The sequence below is a fragment of the Rattus norvegicus genome, chromosome 8 (genome assembly GCF_036323735.1).
Source record: "Rattus norvegicus strain BN/NHsdMcwi chromosome 8, GRCr8, whole genome shotgun sequence".
Classification (NCBI taxonomy): Eukaryota; Metazoa; Chordata; class Mammalia; order Rodentia; family Muridae; genus Rattus; species Rattus norvegicus.
The window spans coordinates 72,978,413-72,995,413 of record NC_086026.1 but is presented as its reverse complement, the minus strand read 5'-3'; the positions used below and the strand labels follow the sequence as shown (position 1 = coordinate 72,995,413).

The window sequence follows — 17,001 nt, the reverse complement described above, 5'->3', positions numbered from 1 at the left end:
GTAGACTAGCAAGTTCTTTAATGATAAAGCTCATACCTTACAATTTTAGGTTTTCTTAAAGCCAAAGGCAATGTGAGGCTGTCTTAGTCAGGGTTTCCTGCTGTGAACAGACACCATGACCAAGGCAAGTCTTACAAGGACAACATTTAATTGGGGCTGGCTCACAGGTTCAGAGGTTCAGTCCATCATCATCAAGGTGTGAACAGGGCAGCATCTAAGCAGGCATGGTGCAGGCAGAGCTGAGAGTGCTACATTTCACCTGAAGGCTGCTAGTGGAAGACTCAATTCCAGGCAGCTAGGGTGAGGGTCTTAAGCCCACACCCACAGTGACACACCTACTCCAATAAGGCCACACCTAATAGTGCCACTCCCTGGGCCAAGCACAAACAAACCATCACAGAGGCCTACTGTAACATTCACATGCTTGCTGAATTACCTACTCAACACACATTAAACATCCCAACTCTCTTCCTTCAACTGAAGACTTGAGAATTGGAACAAAAATTCCATAGACTCCTAATGGTTCTACATATATCCAGAAAACTTAAAACATGTTACGGAGTAAAAGCAACGCTGTCTAGTTACTCACCATTCTTCATCACGACATTGGACCAGACATTGGCATTCAATGCTTGTACAATCCGCTTTACGCCTGTAGATTCAGGGAAGTCATCTGCCAGGGAAAGAAACACCGATCTGTATACACACCCAGATATATCTACACATTGATACATATGCCTATACATACCTGAAACCATGCTTTTAAGTAACTGGGTTTAATTATCTTGTTTAGCTGTTGCTTCATAACGCATTATGTATAGAAATAAACGAATGAAGCAAACACAGGGCTCAGAGCTCCTGTGAGAATGGTCAGGACTGAAGGGAGTTTTGTGATCAAGCTATTTCCATCACCTCACCCATGGAATCCACTCACAATCTCCAGAAAATGCAAGTTCTTATTAAACAATCACAGGATAGCACTAAGAACAGTAATCTTGGGGCTGGAAAGATGGCCCAGTGTTTAAAGAGTGCATGCTGCCTCACTGATAAATGAATATTAGCCCAGAAAGCTTGAAATACCTAAGAAAAAATTCACAGATCATATGAAGCCCAAGAAAAAGGAAGACCAAAATATGGATGCTTCATTCCTTCTTAGAGAGCAAAATACTCACGGGAGGAAATACAGGGACAAAGAGTGGAGCAAGGACTAAAGGAAAGGTCATCCAGAGACTGCCCAACCTGGGCATCCAACCCATATGCAACCACCAAACCCAGTCACTATTGCTGATGCCAGAGGTGCTTGCTGACAGGAGCCAGATATGGGTGTCTCCTGAGAGGCTCTGCCAGAGCCTTACTGATGCAGATGAGGATGCTTGCAGCTAACCATTGGACTGAACAAGGGGACTCCAATGGAGGAGTTAGAGAAAAGACTGAAGGAGCTGAAGGGGTTTGCAACTCCATAGAAGAACAACAATATCAATCAGACACCCCAGCGCTCCCAGGTACTAAACCACTAATCAATGAGTACACATGGAGGGACCCATGACTCCAGCCACATATGTAACAGAGGATGGCAACCCTTGTCCTGTGAAGGCTCATTTCCCCAATGTAGGGTAATGCCAGGCATTGAAACTGGAGTGGGTGGGTAGAAGTGGGAGCATCCTCATAGGAGCAAGGGGAGTAGGGAGGGATTATGGGAAAGGGGAGAAAGGAGAAAGATTTGAAATGTAAATGCATAAAACACAATTAAAAAAAAAAAAAAAAGGAGTGCTTGCTGCTCCCATGTCAGACGGCTCACTGCAGTTCCAGGGAAGGATGCCCTCTTCTGGCCCTGGAGGTGCCTACATATAAGTATGCACGTACATATACATACATATATAGACAACTTTTAAAAAATTCTTTTCTTTTTTTTAATAGCCCTTACCCCCAAAGAAAAAATTGGCTGGAAAGATGGCTCAGCTGTTAAGAGCACTGGCTGCTCCTTCAAAGGACTGGAGTATAATTTCCAGTATCAACATGGTACCTCACAACCATCTGTAACTCCAGTTCCAGGGGATCTGACGCCCTCTTCCAGCCTCCTTGTGTGAAGTCACATGCACAGTGCACAGACATATATACAGCCCAACATTCAACACATAAAATAAAAAATAAATTTTACCAAGAAAAGAAAGAAAAAGAAATGGAAGGTCCAGATGGCTGCAGAACAGAAGGCAGGCAACACACAGCTGCCTGGGGGAGGGGAGTGGGAGGCTCTGGGTCTATTTTTGGCTTGGGTGTCAATAGGTCTGGCATGCTTCCTGAAGTTTCTGGAAATTCAGCCTTAGCTCACTATGAATTTAAAAAGAGGAACATAAAGTCCACATACACACACAGGTCTCGCCATCCTCGGCTGGCAGTGGAGAAACAGGGCGATAACAGTGGTTTTCAGCAGCTATCTCTTACTTCATCCATTTAAGCACACATGTGCGTTCTCAAAACTTCTAAAATGGGCAGTGGAACCCACCGAGCAAACTACGCCCGTGCTGGGAGGATCATGGCAATGGGTCTGCTCAAAGCTTTTCAAACTGCTGGAGAAATGAGGATTTGTGGGCTCTCACTGGGATCACCCTTGGTTAGAGCAGAATCTTAGACCTCAGCCACTCGCCCCACTCCCTCCAGACGGGGAGCACTCACCGTCCTCCTCAGGTAGCTCCTCTGGGCAGAGCTCCACCAGCTCAAAGCCATGTTTGATGCACCACTCTTGAGCCTGTTGTCGGTTTATTCCTAGAACAGCATGCAAAAGAATGTCAAGTAACCATATGGTAAAACATGACTGACCTTCAACACCTTCCCAGACCTCAACGTTTCCCCCAAGGTCAATGGCACTCTAAAAGCATCAAAAATAAAGCTGCAGGATGAAAATCATGTCAGCCTCAAAGTCTGCTGAAAACAACCAACGTGACCACTGTAGGATTTCCAGAGAGGCACATGGTGAGCGGAGGACACGGGTGGACCTGTCTTTCCGGGAAGGTAAATCTGCAGGAAGGTCTTACCATCTTCACACACTCTATCACAGACCAGGATCATCACCTCAGGCAGCCATGTTTCTGCCAGAGGAAGCCACGAGGAGACGCTGTCAAGACCTGATTTCTACAGGGGCAGAAACAAAAACAAAGACACACTGAAGAACGAAGCGAGCAGAGGAGAGGCAGGAAGGGTGTGAAAATGTCTGACTGCAGGTGTCACAGAGACAAGCGCTTACCTGTGTGCTATCAAAGTAAACTACAAACGCCTGGACTGCCTCTGCGATCTCGGCAGTGACCCGGCACTTGCTTGGCACCACACACAGGTTGACCTCTGCAGAGTAGTACTTGTTATCGATGGTCCAGGGGTAAAACCTCACAGCATCGCTGGAAGTCGCTTCCACAACAGCATCTTCTGTTCCAAGGATATCTAATAAACAACACAGTCTCATGGAAGGCCCAGACTGACACACTAGCCAGTTTATTCGGTGAGATAACCAGATTGACCCAGAGCCTCTGCTGCTTCCCAGTGAGCAATGAGTCTAAAGAGCCTGCGCTTACCAGGAGGGTTTCTTCCCTAACAATCATTACAAAGGCAATGGAGACCTTATTTACATCATGGCTTTCCTCCTTTTTTCTGATTTGCAGTGCTGCAGGACCTACCAGTACTTGTCAAGTGCTGTACCACTGGCTGCACCCTTTTTCAGAACACAAAATTCATTAGCTCTAGTTTAGACAGTAGTGGGGGTAAGGAGGTGGGGTGGAAGCTACCTTGATAAATACCCAGGAAAGAGCAAAGAGAAAAGGAAGGATGAGGGTATATTAATTTTACTGTGTAAGTCCTCCATGGGAAGTAGATGACTGCAGAAATTCCTAACTACTCTGCACTTACTGCACGCTAAGAGGATGAGCGGATTAAGGCTAAGCCATTAATAAAATAGAGCTGCATATATTCCTTGGGCTAAATGCTTAGACATTAATTCAGTTAATGAAACAAAATAATAGATACTGATAAATGGTCCCAGTTCTATTTATATCCATTCTTGTTCAGTCTTTGAAAACCATCCAAATCCTTATTTGACAGAAACACCACTGGCAAATTTAAAAACATATCAAAGCAAATTAAATGTTTTCCATTATAACTAAATCTTTCAAAAATTTATGTGCTGTGCAGGTAGGAAAATTTCACTACAGAGCATGAATCACTGCTGGGCGAACACGCAGAACTATGGTCACAGAGCCGTAGGAATGCACTGGTCCCTGCACCACACAACATTTAGAACTGGGAAAGCTGACTGAAATGATTCTCACCCACGCCATCCCCGCCACCTTCACCTCATTCAGAGGTGAAGAACGAGTGTGCTCTATGCGCACTAGGGTGTGCGGCTGTGTGCACTGTGCATACACAGAGACTGGTGAACACATCTATCGCTCTCCACCTTATTCCCTTGAAACAGGGTCTCTCATCAAACCTTGGGCTATACCAGTGTGCAGGAGGCCCCTGCGACTCTCCTGATGCTATGAGTGCACCTGCAACCATGCCTAAACCGTGCCTCGTGTGTGGCCACGCCCAGCAGTGGGTGCTGGTCTTTGAACTCCTTGTATGCCCAGCAAGAACTTTATGTACTGAGCTATTTCTCCAGCCCTTGCCTTGAGATTTTTGCCCAAAGCAGTCAGTCATTCCTCTTAAAGGAATAGATCTGTGTCCATGTCTGAAACTGACCCTTGACTTCTTTAACTGGAAATTCTGCCTCACTTTCACTTTCAGTTACAATCCTTTATTTAATTTTAACTCCCTAGCAACCAGCTACACTGTTCCGCACACCATGACAGCCCAGGTAGGTGTGCAGCAGAACAGAGGAGCTGTTAAAATCAAAGACTTGGTTTTCACATCAATTTCTCACAGAGAAAACAAGCAAACAAAAAAAACCAACTCTATGGGGCTGGGGATTTAGCTCAGTGGTAGAGCGCTTGCCTAGCAAGCGCAAGGCCCTGGGTTCGGTCCCCAGCTCCAAAAAAAAAAAATAAATAAATAAAAAATAAAAACAAACAAAAAAACCAAACAAAAACAAAAACAAAACAAAAAAAAACCCAACTCTAGCTCCAAGTCCACCTCACAGTCCGAGTTAATGCTCTAAGCTAACAGTAGCCTCATATCGCTCAGCCAACACAGACCCCATCTTGTCAGCAGCACAGGGAGGAAGGCAGCCCAAGCCAGCAGATGTCACAAAACAGAGAGACAGGCTTGGGAAGAGTGGGAGGAGCCAACATGAAATGAGTCCTCATTCTTGGCTAATTTAAAATAATGAACTGGCTGTTTTTTAAAGGAGAAGAAGTGCAAACAGCAGTACTTTTAAGAGGCAAAGAGGAAACCAAATGGACTAAGCCCCATGGCTTGCCTAAGTCCTGTACTTAAAAGCTGGAATCAATTTGGGGTTATGGTTTTTCCAAATCCGTGTCTTCAATGACAAAATACAATCAATTAAATTGCAAGTACATGCTAACTGCAGCCGTGAACATCTGGATCTGCTAAGGGGTTGCACACACTAAGAAGCACCGGATGGTACACTTTAGTTGGGCAAACTGTATGCTGCACAGATTGTATGTTAATAAAGCTTTCTAAGATAAGTAAATAAACAAAAACAAAGGGGGATGGGGTGACATATTTATTTCTTTCTGTGTTAAAGTCAGATGGGAATAGAACCAAAAACCAAAATGAATTTTACTTTCTGGTGATTTAGTAGCTGCCTGGGTTGTTTTGTTTTACTCTTTGAAGTGCCTCAAACAAATGCACACCCCAATCCACTTAGCGGCACTTTTTTGGTTTGGCGTGTGCTACCTAGTCAGATTGCCCAGTTAGGCTGGGCATGAGCTCTATCTTATCTGTGCCGAGTATGAAGTGGGGAAGAAGGATGAAGACCGCCTCATTCCAGTTCCTACTGTCAATACAGTGTAGAAACGGGAGACCAGGTATGGAGCAGAGCCTAAAGCTGAAGCCAGATTAGCGAGCACATCCTTTCCTGCTTCCTTGAGATGCTGGCACTCCATTCGACCTGGGCTTGGAGTTACACCACTCTGGAGTATAACCACAAGCCCTAACACACCCTTGGACTCCACTGTCTCCTCAGGACCAACAGGAACAGCAGAATGAGAGGACCATTCCATGAACCAGCAGGACAGCGAAACCATTCACACATTGCTCACGGCATCTGAGGTGTGCTATGGTTGTGAGTCTGCTTATGTGTGCACGGTCCGAGACACGCTCCCTCCTCGGCCTTTTATTACACCGCATGTGGATGTGCTCAGCTCTTCTCTGTACAAATGAATTCCCAGAGCAGCTGTGCCCTCCAGCCCTCCAGTTCTCATCCACGCTGCTGGCGGCCGCCTGGTGGAGCTGTAATACCTAACTTTTTAAGAGACAAACAGTAGGTGATTGATTACTAGGTCTGTTATTACACACTTGGATTCACACCTTAAAATAGTTCTTGTGGTGTAAAAAGTTAATGTGTCACTCCAGGTCCAGCAGCAAATCCAGCCCACACTCACCCAGTTATATGTGCAAGTACCAACAGCAGCCCCTACCGAGAACCTGTTCCTCAGTAGCCAGGAGTCTCCAGCTACCCTCACCTTCCTCTTACTCTCTCACTTGGGGAGCTTATTTCCCCTACAGCCCCACTGGTGTTTAAAGAAAGAGTAAAGCTTTGCGACAGAGGCTGTGTGCATGGTCAGTGGAGTGACCCAGCATCTCTGTCGTCTTCTACATGGGCTTTCTGCCCTCACCTAGGACAGCAGGCCAATTCGGCAAGCAATCAGAGGAAAGTGAAGCTGTAGTGTATAGTAAGGTGCACTTCAGAATCAGTAAGAGGTGAGCCTCTTGGCACTCACTAGGAAGCAGACTGAAGTTCAAGGTGCATTCTCCAAACACCACACATACCGTTTACACACATATATGTACATGAACAAACCTGGCCTCTTTTTACCTAGACATTTTCAGCCCAAAATAACAACAACAAAAAATGCATCCCAATGATGACACAGTACCCAGAATTATCCATGCCTCTGTAGTGGCATAAGAAACACTAAATACCAACAGATTTTATGGCCAAATTGTACTTTCCATGGCTTGAGAGAAGTGACACTTGACACTGCAAATCAGGACAATCCTTCCAGAAACCGGCACTGTTCTGAGTTTGCAGTTTTCTTGAGCGTCTGATCCTCCTGCCTGCACCTCCCTAGTGCTGGATGTGGCATACATCAGGTTTATGATGTGCTAGGGGTGGAACCCAGGGCCTAGTCAAGCTAGAGAAGCAATTTACCAACTGAGCCACATCCTTAGCTCAGTGTTTATTCTACAAACTGAAGCTGCCTTCCTGGCAGGCATCAGTGTCTCCCACTCCAGCCCCAAGAGTCTGTCATGGGCTCCTCTTTCCTGCTGAGCCAAGGTGCCTCCTCCTTCCCTTGGTGCACCTAGCACCAAGGAAGCAGAGAAGACCACTGGAAGTGAGCCACTACAGCCCTGCATCTGAGTACTGGCCAGGGCCTGGTCAGAGCACACCTCCAACAGAGACAAAGCTCCTGTTGTGGCTTCAAGACTGAAATGTGCAAGAAGGGGCAGGGAGTGAACATAGGAGGTTGGGATGAATGTTCATTCCCATGGGGTAGAGGCATAGCTTAGTGCTTAAGAGGACTGGTTGCTGTTTGAAAGGACAATTCCCAGCACCCACATGGTAGCTCACAATACCTGCAACTCCACAGTTCCATGAGATCTGATGCTCTCTTTTGGTCTCCACAGGCAGCAGGCACAAATGTGGTGCATAGATGTAGAACACCATACACATAAAAATAAAATTTAATTTTTAACAAATGCTCATTCCCCAAGTCCCAACCCAGTTTTCTCTGTGCCACAAACTCCTGACTTGTGGTTGGAGCACATGCAGCGCTTATGAGGAAAGTCTCCTTTGGGCTGCTCTGGGACGGCTTCCTTTTCCAGCCTGACCACCTTGTAAAATATGACGTCTCAAAAGTTTTCTTTTCCATTGTTGAGGCAGAAGAGAAAGCAATTAGGAAAATTACAGGAGGCAGCAGAGTCTGACGTCAGCCAAAGGGGGAAAATAGCCATTATGAAAGAAGAGAACCACTGAGACGCGGTTGGGAACAAGCATGAGACCCAGGGTTTCCATCATCGGGCAGGTAAAATGGCCTGCATGCCTCTGTTGTTACAACTGGTACAACCACAGGGCCAAAACTCTGAGAGAATGTCTTCTGGGGGTGGCATGCTGTCTGATGCTGCAACTAGGGAAAAAAAATATACACACCACATGATCATGGTGCTATGTGCCAAGGATCCTAGCTGTTAAATCCAGAATGCCAGGTCTGTGACACCACTGACAAATGCCAGCAAATTCCTATCTGGAATTCCCCGAGTAGCCATCCTGCAGCCTCTTGGCACAAGCATAGGGAACCTTTGTTTTGGGGGGCTAGGACAGGTCAGTCTGGGAGCCCTGTGGAGATGCTGAGGGAGGCCTGGACTGCTAGCACTGCTGCTCTAAACAGCAGCAGAAATTCTCTTTGCTTTTAGCACTCCATACCTCCTGGCCAATCTAAACCCATATTTCCACATACTCATGGACTTTTTATATCACAGTGGAAAGTTTTAAAACTTGAAGCAGAGTTCAGTCCCCAGCTCCGAAAAAAAGAACCAAAAAAAAAAAAAAAAAAAACCTTGAAGCAGAGGAAATCCAATCCAGTCCCTCCACCCCCTTTTCTTCCAGTTTACTTTCTCCCAGCAGTCATCTGGAATTGGTCACCACTGCCTCATCTTAAAATAATTGTGTGTGTGTGTGTGTGTGTGTGTGTGTGTGTGTGTGTGTGTGTGTGTGAGCACGCCCCCGTATGCACACATGTGGTCTCTGCTTGCCTTTACAAGACCTCACAATGCAATGGCACAAACACACAAGAATATAAAGAAGCTGACAGCAGGAAGTGGGAGATAATATGGCAATATGTTTTATGAGAATGAAGCAGGATCCATCAGCCTTAAAATTTGCATGCTGTGTGCAAAGACTATTAGACTATTCAGAGACAACCCCTGCCCAGACTTTACAGAAAAAGGAAACACCTCTGAATTCCATCCCCTTAAAAACTCTATTTTTATTTATGTCTTTATGCATGCGCCTGCTCATCTGTATGAGTGCATGTGTGCAGCGCCCTTGGAGGGCAGAAGGTGGTAAGATCCCCTGAAACTGGAGTTACGGGCAGTGCAAACTGATGGCAGTGGGAACCTAACCCACCTCCTCAGCAAGGGCAGCCAGCGAGTGCTTTTAGGGGTGAATCTCTTCTCCAGCTCCTCATCACTTTTATACACTCAAAATTAGTTTTAATTACATCCAAAGCAGTGATTCTCCAGGAGGACATGGTCTTGTAGCATACTGACTTGTGTGGATACCGGGAGACTTTCTTTTTTGGTTGTCACAGTTGGGAAATGGCACTGGCATCTAGTGCACAGAGGCCAGGAATGCTTGTCCAGCAACAAGCCCAGAACAACAGAGGTGCCCAGTCCAGAATGGCAACAGAGTGGATGCTGGGAGGAAAGAAGCCCTAGAAGAGTGATCCAGCGCTACTCAGGAACAAAATAAAAACCCTACAAGGCTGAGCTGGTGTGTGTTCTCACAGAACCCTCACTCCAGGTACAAAGGTTTCCCCTTGTTCCCATCCGCTTACTCTACTGCATGCTTCTTTAAATACTACCCATAAACAGTACTTGGTAACTAATTCTACATGCCTCAAAATAACCCTTGAATACTTTTAGTGAGAAGACTAGATAAAACCTATTCCATGAAATAATGCTCTCGTTCTGCTAACAACGTAGGTGACTGTAGGCTCTAGGTATTTATGACGATGGCCCATGTAAAGATAACCATAAATATTTCTGGAATAAAGTTGACTTACTTAAAGCCAGACGACTAAAAAGAGGCTACAAAACAGTGGGCAGATTTCCCCCATGAACGCTCCTGAAGAACTCAGACAGAAGCATGACCCTGCCCTGCCGGCACCTCTATGCTGCCGCTGACCCAATGGCCGCACACTCTCCTCCCCTGGACAGGCTGTTGCTGACTGAAGCCTCAGCTGGCAGGTCGGAACCAGCAGTCAGGCCTGTGCAGAACTCTAGACTCAAAGCTGGTCGTTAGTTTCTGAGCTTTTCACAGCTGCCCAGGGCTGCCTTGACCTGGCTTCTCGGGTAAGCTGCAGATATCCAGACTGTCATTCTTGCCAGAAAAGTTTCCAAAAACCTTTAGACTTAACCTTATAAAGTGATTTTATATCGTTTGATTAGTCACTGAATACTGCTATTGCAGGGACTAAACGGGTGAAAGGCACTGAGTTGTTAAAATCACATGACCACCGAGTGCTGCACAAAAGCCAGCAGTTAGACACATCAGAAATGAAAGGCGCAGTCTAGACAGGCTCCAACCTTCAAGGACACAACACCGTGGGCTGCGTTACAAATGGTCCTGCACAATACCACTGAGGAAAGACTGCTCTGCACCTCCTCCACAGTGGGTCAGGCGCTCTGCTCTACAGGTAAGGAAGCAGCAGCAAAGCCTACCGAGACATTTCCATTTACCATTCGACTGACTCAATACATTTCCCACCGAAGGTCCCAGAGACCCTGCAGCAGGGGTGGAAATGTGTTCGAAGAACTGTCAAAGTTCTTGCTTTTGTGGTAAAATAATCTGCCATTTCTCCTGTCTCCATTTTGACAGTGTGCAGTTCTGGTTGCCAAAATGTTAAATCATGTTTTGCAAGCACAGAAAAGATGGATTAAATCTTCGGGACCCAACTTTTATGAGTAAATGGCTTTGGAGAAGCTCAGCCTTACTGGGCTTTAATTACGCACCAGAACACAGTGTGCTCTTGCCTGGGAGGCCCATCCGGTCTGAGGATAATAGGTTTATCCCTAAGTTTCACTCCTTACGCTAAGGACAACATCTCTCTTGTAAGAAACATAAAAATCTCAAGTCCTAACGTTAGCTGGAAAAATTAAATGTATTAAGAAGTATCATGATGAAGAACAATCCAGTTTCTGCCCTAATTTCCATGGCACACCACTGTTCTTAGCGGCTGTGGTGACAGCTCTGGGGACTTGTGGCAGATCTTGCTGCCCTCATCTCTTCATCTGCTGAAGAAAATGAAGACTTGGAAGTGTTACTGAACAAAATACAGCTCCAGAGCAGACCAAAGGCTCCACTCAGATTCTCTCCAGAAGCTGTAGGAAAACCACAAGCTATGACTCAAACAGCGGATCCCACCCTGAAAAGGGAGCGTCCTCTCAGTCACTGAGGGGCCTTTTCTGAGCTTGGATCTGGTAGATGAGAAACACTAATCTTGCTGAGAGCTCTTGTTTTGCCAAGAGGTGATGTTAGAAATACTAGCTGTGAGAATCTCCATGGCCAAGCCTGTCCATCAAAGCATTGAGCTTTCCTGTTCCTACTGTTTTAGAAACCCGAGGACCAGAGAATAGTTTTCTCCCTGGGCTTGTTGTAGCTCATCAGTAGACAGCTTCTGTAAGGTGCACAAGGCCTTCAATCTCCTGTACCTTGGTGGTGTGGAGGGGAGGGAGGAGTTGGACAACATGACAGGAAAATGTTCAAGTCAACAGGTTACATGTCTGTTGAAATCTCAAAATAAGGCTTGATTCTTAAACATAAAATAATCTAGGCTAAGAATGCCAAAATTGCTAGGCATGGTGACAAATGCCTTTAATCCCAGCACTCAGGAGGCAGAGGCCAGTGGATCTCTGTGAGTTTGAGAATGGCTTAGTCTAGATAATGAGTTTCAGGCCAGTCAGAGCTACACTGTGAGCCCTTGTTCAAAAAAGGAAACTCAGAGTCAAGAAGTGCTACACTACCAAACACGGAAGGAAGAATTACTGATACACAGAATCCTCAACCCGATGGGATGTCCTGTTAATATTAACAGATATATGACCTACTCATATTAATCCTATACAGTGAACTGCCTGGCAGGCAATGTCTCTGCCTTAAATTTAATTAACTGAGAAAAAGAAAAACCCCAAAATTGTTAGACTTAAAGCACAAATGGTCATTTAATGTATAGTCAATACATCGCACATACTTCTTCTGTTAACTAATGCTCTATTTCAATGTAATATACATCCTCTAGGCAGATTCCCCACCTTTCCATTCTTAATAAATCTTCAACCATCCAGACAGCAATGAAAGCACATTTAAAAGTATTTGTAAGTCTTTTTTTTTTTTTTTTTTTTTTTTTGGTTCTTTTTTTCGGAGCTGGGGACCGAACCCAGGGCCTTGCGCTTCCTAGGTAAGCGCTCTACCACTGAGCTAAATCCCCAGCCCCTATTTGTAAGTCTTAATTCCTCCTATCACTTCATACCCCAAAGCAGCCACCTTAAGCAGTAGTTCTGCCTACTATGGAGTAACGAAACATCTCAGCTCTACCTTCCTCTGGGCTAAGACTTGACCATGAACACACACAGCAGCAGTTAGTACCTGAGCACTCTGGGTAAATTAAACCTTGTATTTCCAAACTGGTTTCTTCACCATAAAAATGGAAATACCCTATCCTATTGTGTTTAGGACTAAAGTAAATTTTATTTTTTAAAAACACAGTTGAGGGCACCTAGAAAGATGATTTAGAAGTTAGGAGCACTTCCTGATCTTCCAGAGGACCTGAATTCAGTCCTCAGGACCCACGTGGTAGCTCCCAACTACTTGTAACTCTAGCTTAGAAGGACCCAACATCCAACGCTCCCGTCTGGCTTCCCTGGTATTGTAATCACATATACTCAGACACACACAAATCTAAGAACCCTTGTGGGAAGAGCTCTACACACACAGTACTATTACAGTCTCTCTAAGTCTCTGCATGGTACTAATTGAAAGAATTTTGCTGCAGATGTTCTGGTAGCTTGTCCAGATGTGGAAACGAGGCGGCTGAACCACGGCTGCCGGGATGGCGTCACCTAGTTTAAAACCACACCATTCTCCAGGGGTTTTTCTAAGTTCCTTCTAGAGGAGTGAGATGCTAGCTCTTAACGTTTTATAATTTTCACAGTAGAGCGCACATTTTTACTACACACCTCTTGAGGTGGGAATAGTACCTTAGGTCATTATAGTGGCAGTAGCTAGAACAGACACTAGCTCTATGTTTAATAAACACTTACCAGAATACACCTTTTCTAGAATGAAAAGTATGTTCACAAAACATACTCCAGGCAGAAAGAACTTTGGCCTGAAGCATAGGTACTCTCAAGCATCATGCAGTACCTTGCATGAGCTCCTACAGCAAGCTGAGCTTACAACGGCCTACACTGTGAGACCCGTGAGACAGCTCAGAAGGCAACAGAGCAGTCAGGCCAGACAACGTGAGCTCAGTCTCAGGAATGCATGTGGCTGGAATGAGAGCCAACTCCCACGAGTTGTCCTCTGACTCTCACAAACAAATAAAAACTTACTATATGTATGTATGTGTCTATGTGTGTTTGTATATAATGCCAAGAAGGCCCCCTTTGGCTATGTATCTATCTAACTGGGAATACTACAAGTAAGTCTTAGAGTGACAAGTTTTTGACAAAGTCCATGTGGATACTTTATCCACAGTCAAGGCCTACTGATTCTTAAAGTGAACTTCTAACAAACTTGATATTTGATTACAAGATACTTTCCACTGTTATCAAGTGCAGTAAAGCAGATCAGATACAGAAAGACCGATGACAGAAACAGGATTCCTCTTCCAGACCAAGGCAACCTTCCCCTCAGAGCACATTCTAGTCAATCCAAAACCTGGGTCCCACCTAGACCACAGTTACTTTTCATGATGGTCTCCATCTTTCATCCCCAAATTAAATTCATTCCCTGAATACTGTAACTCAGTCTTTAATGCCATCTTCGGCCCCGTCCCTATGACCTTGGAAGGAAGGACTGACCAGCCCTCTTCACGATTTACTTATTTAAATCATCTGCTGGCTGCTCTGCTCTTCTCTTGCTGACTGGTGGAGCACTAATGAGTGGCACCTAATTCTAACAAGAATTAGTTTCCTAAGGCACTTTGCATACAGAAACAAAATGGGCTACTTCATAGAACCTCACCCTCCAATAATGTTCAGAGTCTCTACTGAAGAACAAAGGGAGAATGTCACCATTTGCTGGCTATCGGTGATCAACCAGCTCTTTCAAGGCAATGACCAACCACATTTACCAGTTCTGATCTTTGAGAAACAGGACAGGGCCAGGCATGGTGGGCTCAACACTTGGACTACAAGTACAGAGCTGGCCTAGGAGACATAGCAAGACCTTGTTGGGGGATGAGAGGAAGACAGAGCACCATAGTTATCAGAATATATAATATTCCTGAACCTGCCTTTGAAAGATCATTCGTCTATCACTAGTGGGAATTTAAATGAATATACATTTTATAAAAAGTCAAATGACATAACAGATAAACACCTTGAGAAACCTCTGGTATATTCACTATATGGATGTACAATAGAAAGTTCCTTCTGACTTAATGCTAAAAATAAATATCAGCATAGGGGATGAGGCTGTGACTCAGTAGTAGAGCACTTGCTTAACATGCACAAGACACTGGGATCTATCACCAACAAAACACACACACACACATCCCAGGCTAAAACCTACGTATGAAGTAGAATTATACAGAAACTATGCAGGGGCCCAGGGAAACTGCAAAAAAGAAAAAGAAAAGAAAAGAAAGAAAGAATGAATGAAATATTAGCTAACATTTTTCCCCATATGCTAAATTTTAATAATTCAACATGAAGTAGAAGGGGCAAAGATGAGGGACCTGGCGGGGGCGGGGAGGGGTACTGCTTAGGGGAAGTAAGAGAAGGGTGGAGAGTTTGGTTCTCATTTGTAAGTGCTGTAATTAAGCTTTTGCCCTAGCAAGGAACTTCCCATGTGGTCACGATAAGCAAATTATAGAATATTTGTGCTGGAAGGGCAGCGTGCCTGATTTTGTCGACAGGTGTAACAAATAATTACAAACCGTATGATGCTCTTCACAGGTTATGACATATATGCAAGTCAGCATCCACTGTCTCTCCAAACACCTGTTCATGTGCCCCCTTTAAGGATCAGCAAGGCTGGGTTAAACAGGTGATAGGCAGTTATAACAATGCCAACCACTTATCCGATGCTTGCCACATGCTGGCCTGTGGTGAAATATAATCCTCACACCATATGTAGGAACATGAAGGGCAGAGGTTAAGTCACGTGCCCACAGTCAGTGAGTCACAGAACTGGTCAGTGACCTGGCTCCTTAACTCTATCTCACGAGTCTCTCTGAACTATATTTCAGAGCTCGTTTTGGGGTGGGGGGACTGGGGTTTCTCTCAGAGGTAGAGTGCCATGCTTAGTATGCACAGGACAATGGTATTGAAAAACAGAGCACACACTTGTGTATGCACACAAAGAAAGAAAGAAAAAACCTTGAATTTCATAGCAATGCTTAGGGTCCAGAAGCAAAAGCACTGGATGCAGTAACACCTCAAACTCATTCTGGTGGAGACCTGCACCGCAGGAGGAGCACAGGAAATCTAACTGCAGGTGAGGGTGCACACGAGTATGTATGTACGTGTATATATACATCACACACACACACACACACACACACACACACACACACACATGTATACCAAGGGGAGTCAAGAATGCCCACAGCTCTCATTTCTAGAAGAGTAAGCATTTATTCTGGAGCCAAATAAGAGTGATCATGAACAGGAAACAAGAATCAGGGTTGCCTCAAATCAAATGTTCCAACATAGTAATAACAATTTCATAATGTTTTTAGAAGAACAACAAAGCCATAGGTCAGGTTGTTTTAAAAAATACTTTGATGGGAACATCAGGTAGGAGGACTGCAGTACATCGGGGAACCTCTGCTGTAGGCCTCAGATACCATCTGATAAAATTTAGCCTTTGGGTTGATGGAAGCTAGGGGTCTGTTTGCCTATTCCCAAAAGGATTTTACCCGATAGTTACAAGGATATTAGGTCAGACACGGAGGTGGGTAACAAACTGCTAAGAAGGAGACTAAAGAATCTGGCTATAGTTAGAAAAATTCCAGCTCTCCACAACCACAGGCGTCCTGGTCGGTCGATCACCCTGCAGAACACTAACGCACGTGCATCTTTTTTTCTGAGCACTTCAGTTCACAAGAGGAAACACTACCCCAGCAGCAGGGACATAACCCTCAAACACAACACCACAACTCCAGCGCCTTACATTCGTCTAAGGGCACAATTTCCGGGGCCTTGGGTATCATGTTAGGGGGTGCTCCCTAACACCACCCCTGAAGCAGCAGGTCGGAGACTGGCCTCACTTTACACAGGAAGAGGGTTGAGCGCGGGGCGCGGACACCTTCGGAGCAGTCAGAGCCTGAGGCCCAGCTCCGGTAGTGCCCGGGAGAAATCACCGGCCCTGAGCCCGGGGCTCCGAACCGGGCCTTGCAGCCCGGCCCAGGAGCCCGGTTACTTACGTTGCACCAGCCGGTCCCCGGTGAAGGTGGCGGAGCAGCTGGTGACCAGCGCACAAGGAACACCGGCAGCCATCGCTGCAGCAGAGCGGGTTCCGCGCCGGCGCCGCTTCCGCCTTGGGCCGCACCACTGAGGCCGGCGCGCGGGGGAGACGCTCCGGGCACGCGCTCTGGGCGGGGCCGCGCGCTGGGTAGCGGAGGCGCGAGCTGGCCCTCAGCTCCCCCTTCCGCTCCTCCTGTGGAGCACGCCGGTTCCGCGCGCCGCGTTGCTATAGTGACTGGTGCCTGCTTCTAGAAGCGCTCCGGAGAAGGCCATACCTCCGGAGCCAAGCGCCTTCTGCCTGCCTCAGTCATGGCTCAGGCCCAGGAGCTCAACGACCCCATTGGATCCATCCTAATCCAGGTGGGAAAGAGGCCGGGCTGGCGGCCGCACAAACCTCCCCTTGAACCCCGAAACCTGTGCTCC

The 17,001-nt window shown here is 45.9% G+C and overlaps 2 protein-coding genes across 17 annotated transcripts in view; one reads left to right on the top strand and one right to left on the bottom strand.

Moving 5' to 3' along the window:
- Positions 1-16,695, bottom strand: part of Aagab (alpha- and gamma-adaptin binding protein) — a 38,557-nt gene extending 21,862 nt beyond the window's left edge. For 3 of the 4 annotated variants that reach the window (XM_063264883.1, XM_063264884.1, XM_006243223.4), the window contains exons 1-5: positions 16,539-16,695; positions 3,242-3,432; positions 3,033-3,129; positions 2,674-2,763; positions 590-673 (exon numbers count right to left, since the gene is read on the bottom strand). In XM_063264883.1, the coding sequence (XP_063120953.1) occupies positions 590-673; positions 2,674-2,763; positions 3,033-3,129; positions 3,242-3,432; positions 16,539-16,611 (535 nt within the window). In that variant the 5' untranslated portion in view covers positions 16,612-16,695. The remainder of the gene's footprint in view (positions 1-589; positions 674-2,673; positions 2,764-3,032; positions 3,130-3,241; positions 3,433-16,538) is intronic. The other variant, NM_134398.2, reaches the window with a different exon arrangement.
- An 86-nt stretch (positions 16,696-16,781) lies between these two features.
- The window catches only part of Iqch (IQ motif containing H), a 193,701-nt gene continuing 193,481 nt past the window's right edge, over positions 16,782-17,001 (top strand). For 12 of the 13 annotated variants that reach the window (XR_010053948.1, XR_010053947.1, XM_039081112.2 and 9 more), the window contains exon 1: positions 16,782-16,938. Coding sequence is in view for 11 of the 13 variants with exons in the window: in XM_039081112.2 (XP_038937040.1) it covers positions 16,888-16,938 (51 nt within the window). In the remaining 2 variants the exon portion in view is untranslated. The remainder of the gene's footprint in view (positions 16,939-17,001) is intronic. The other variant, NM_001106830.1, reaches the window with a different exon arrangement.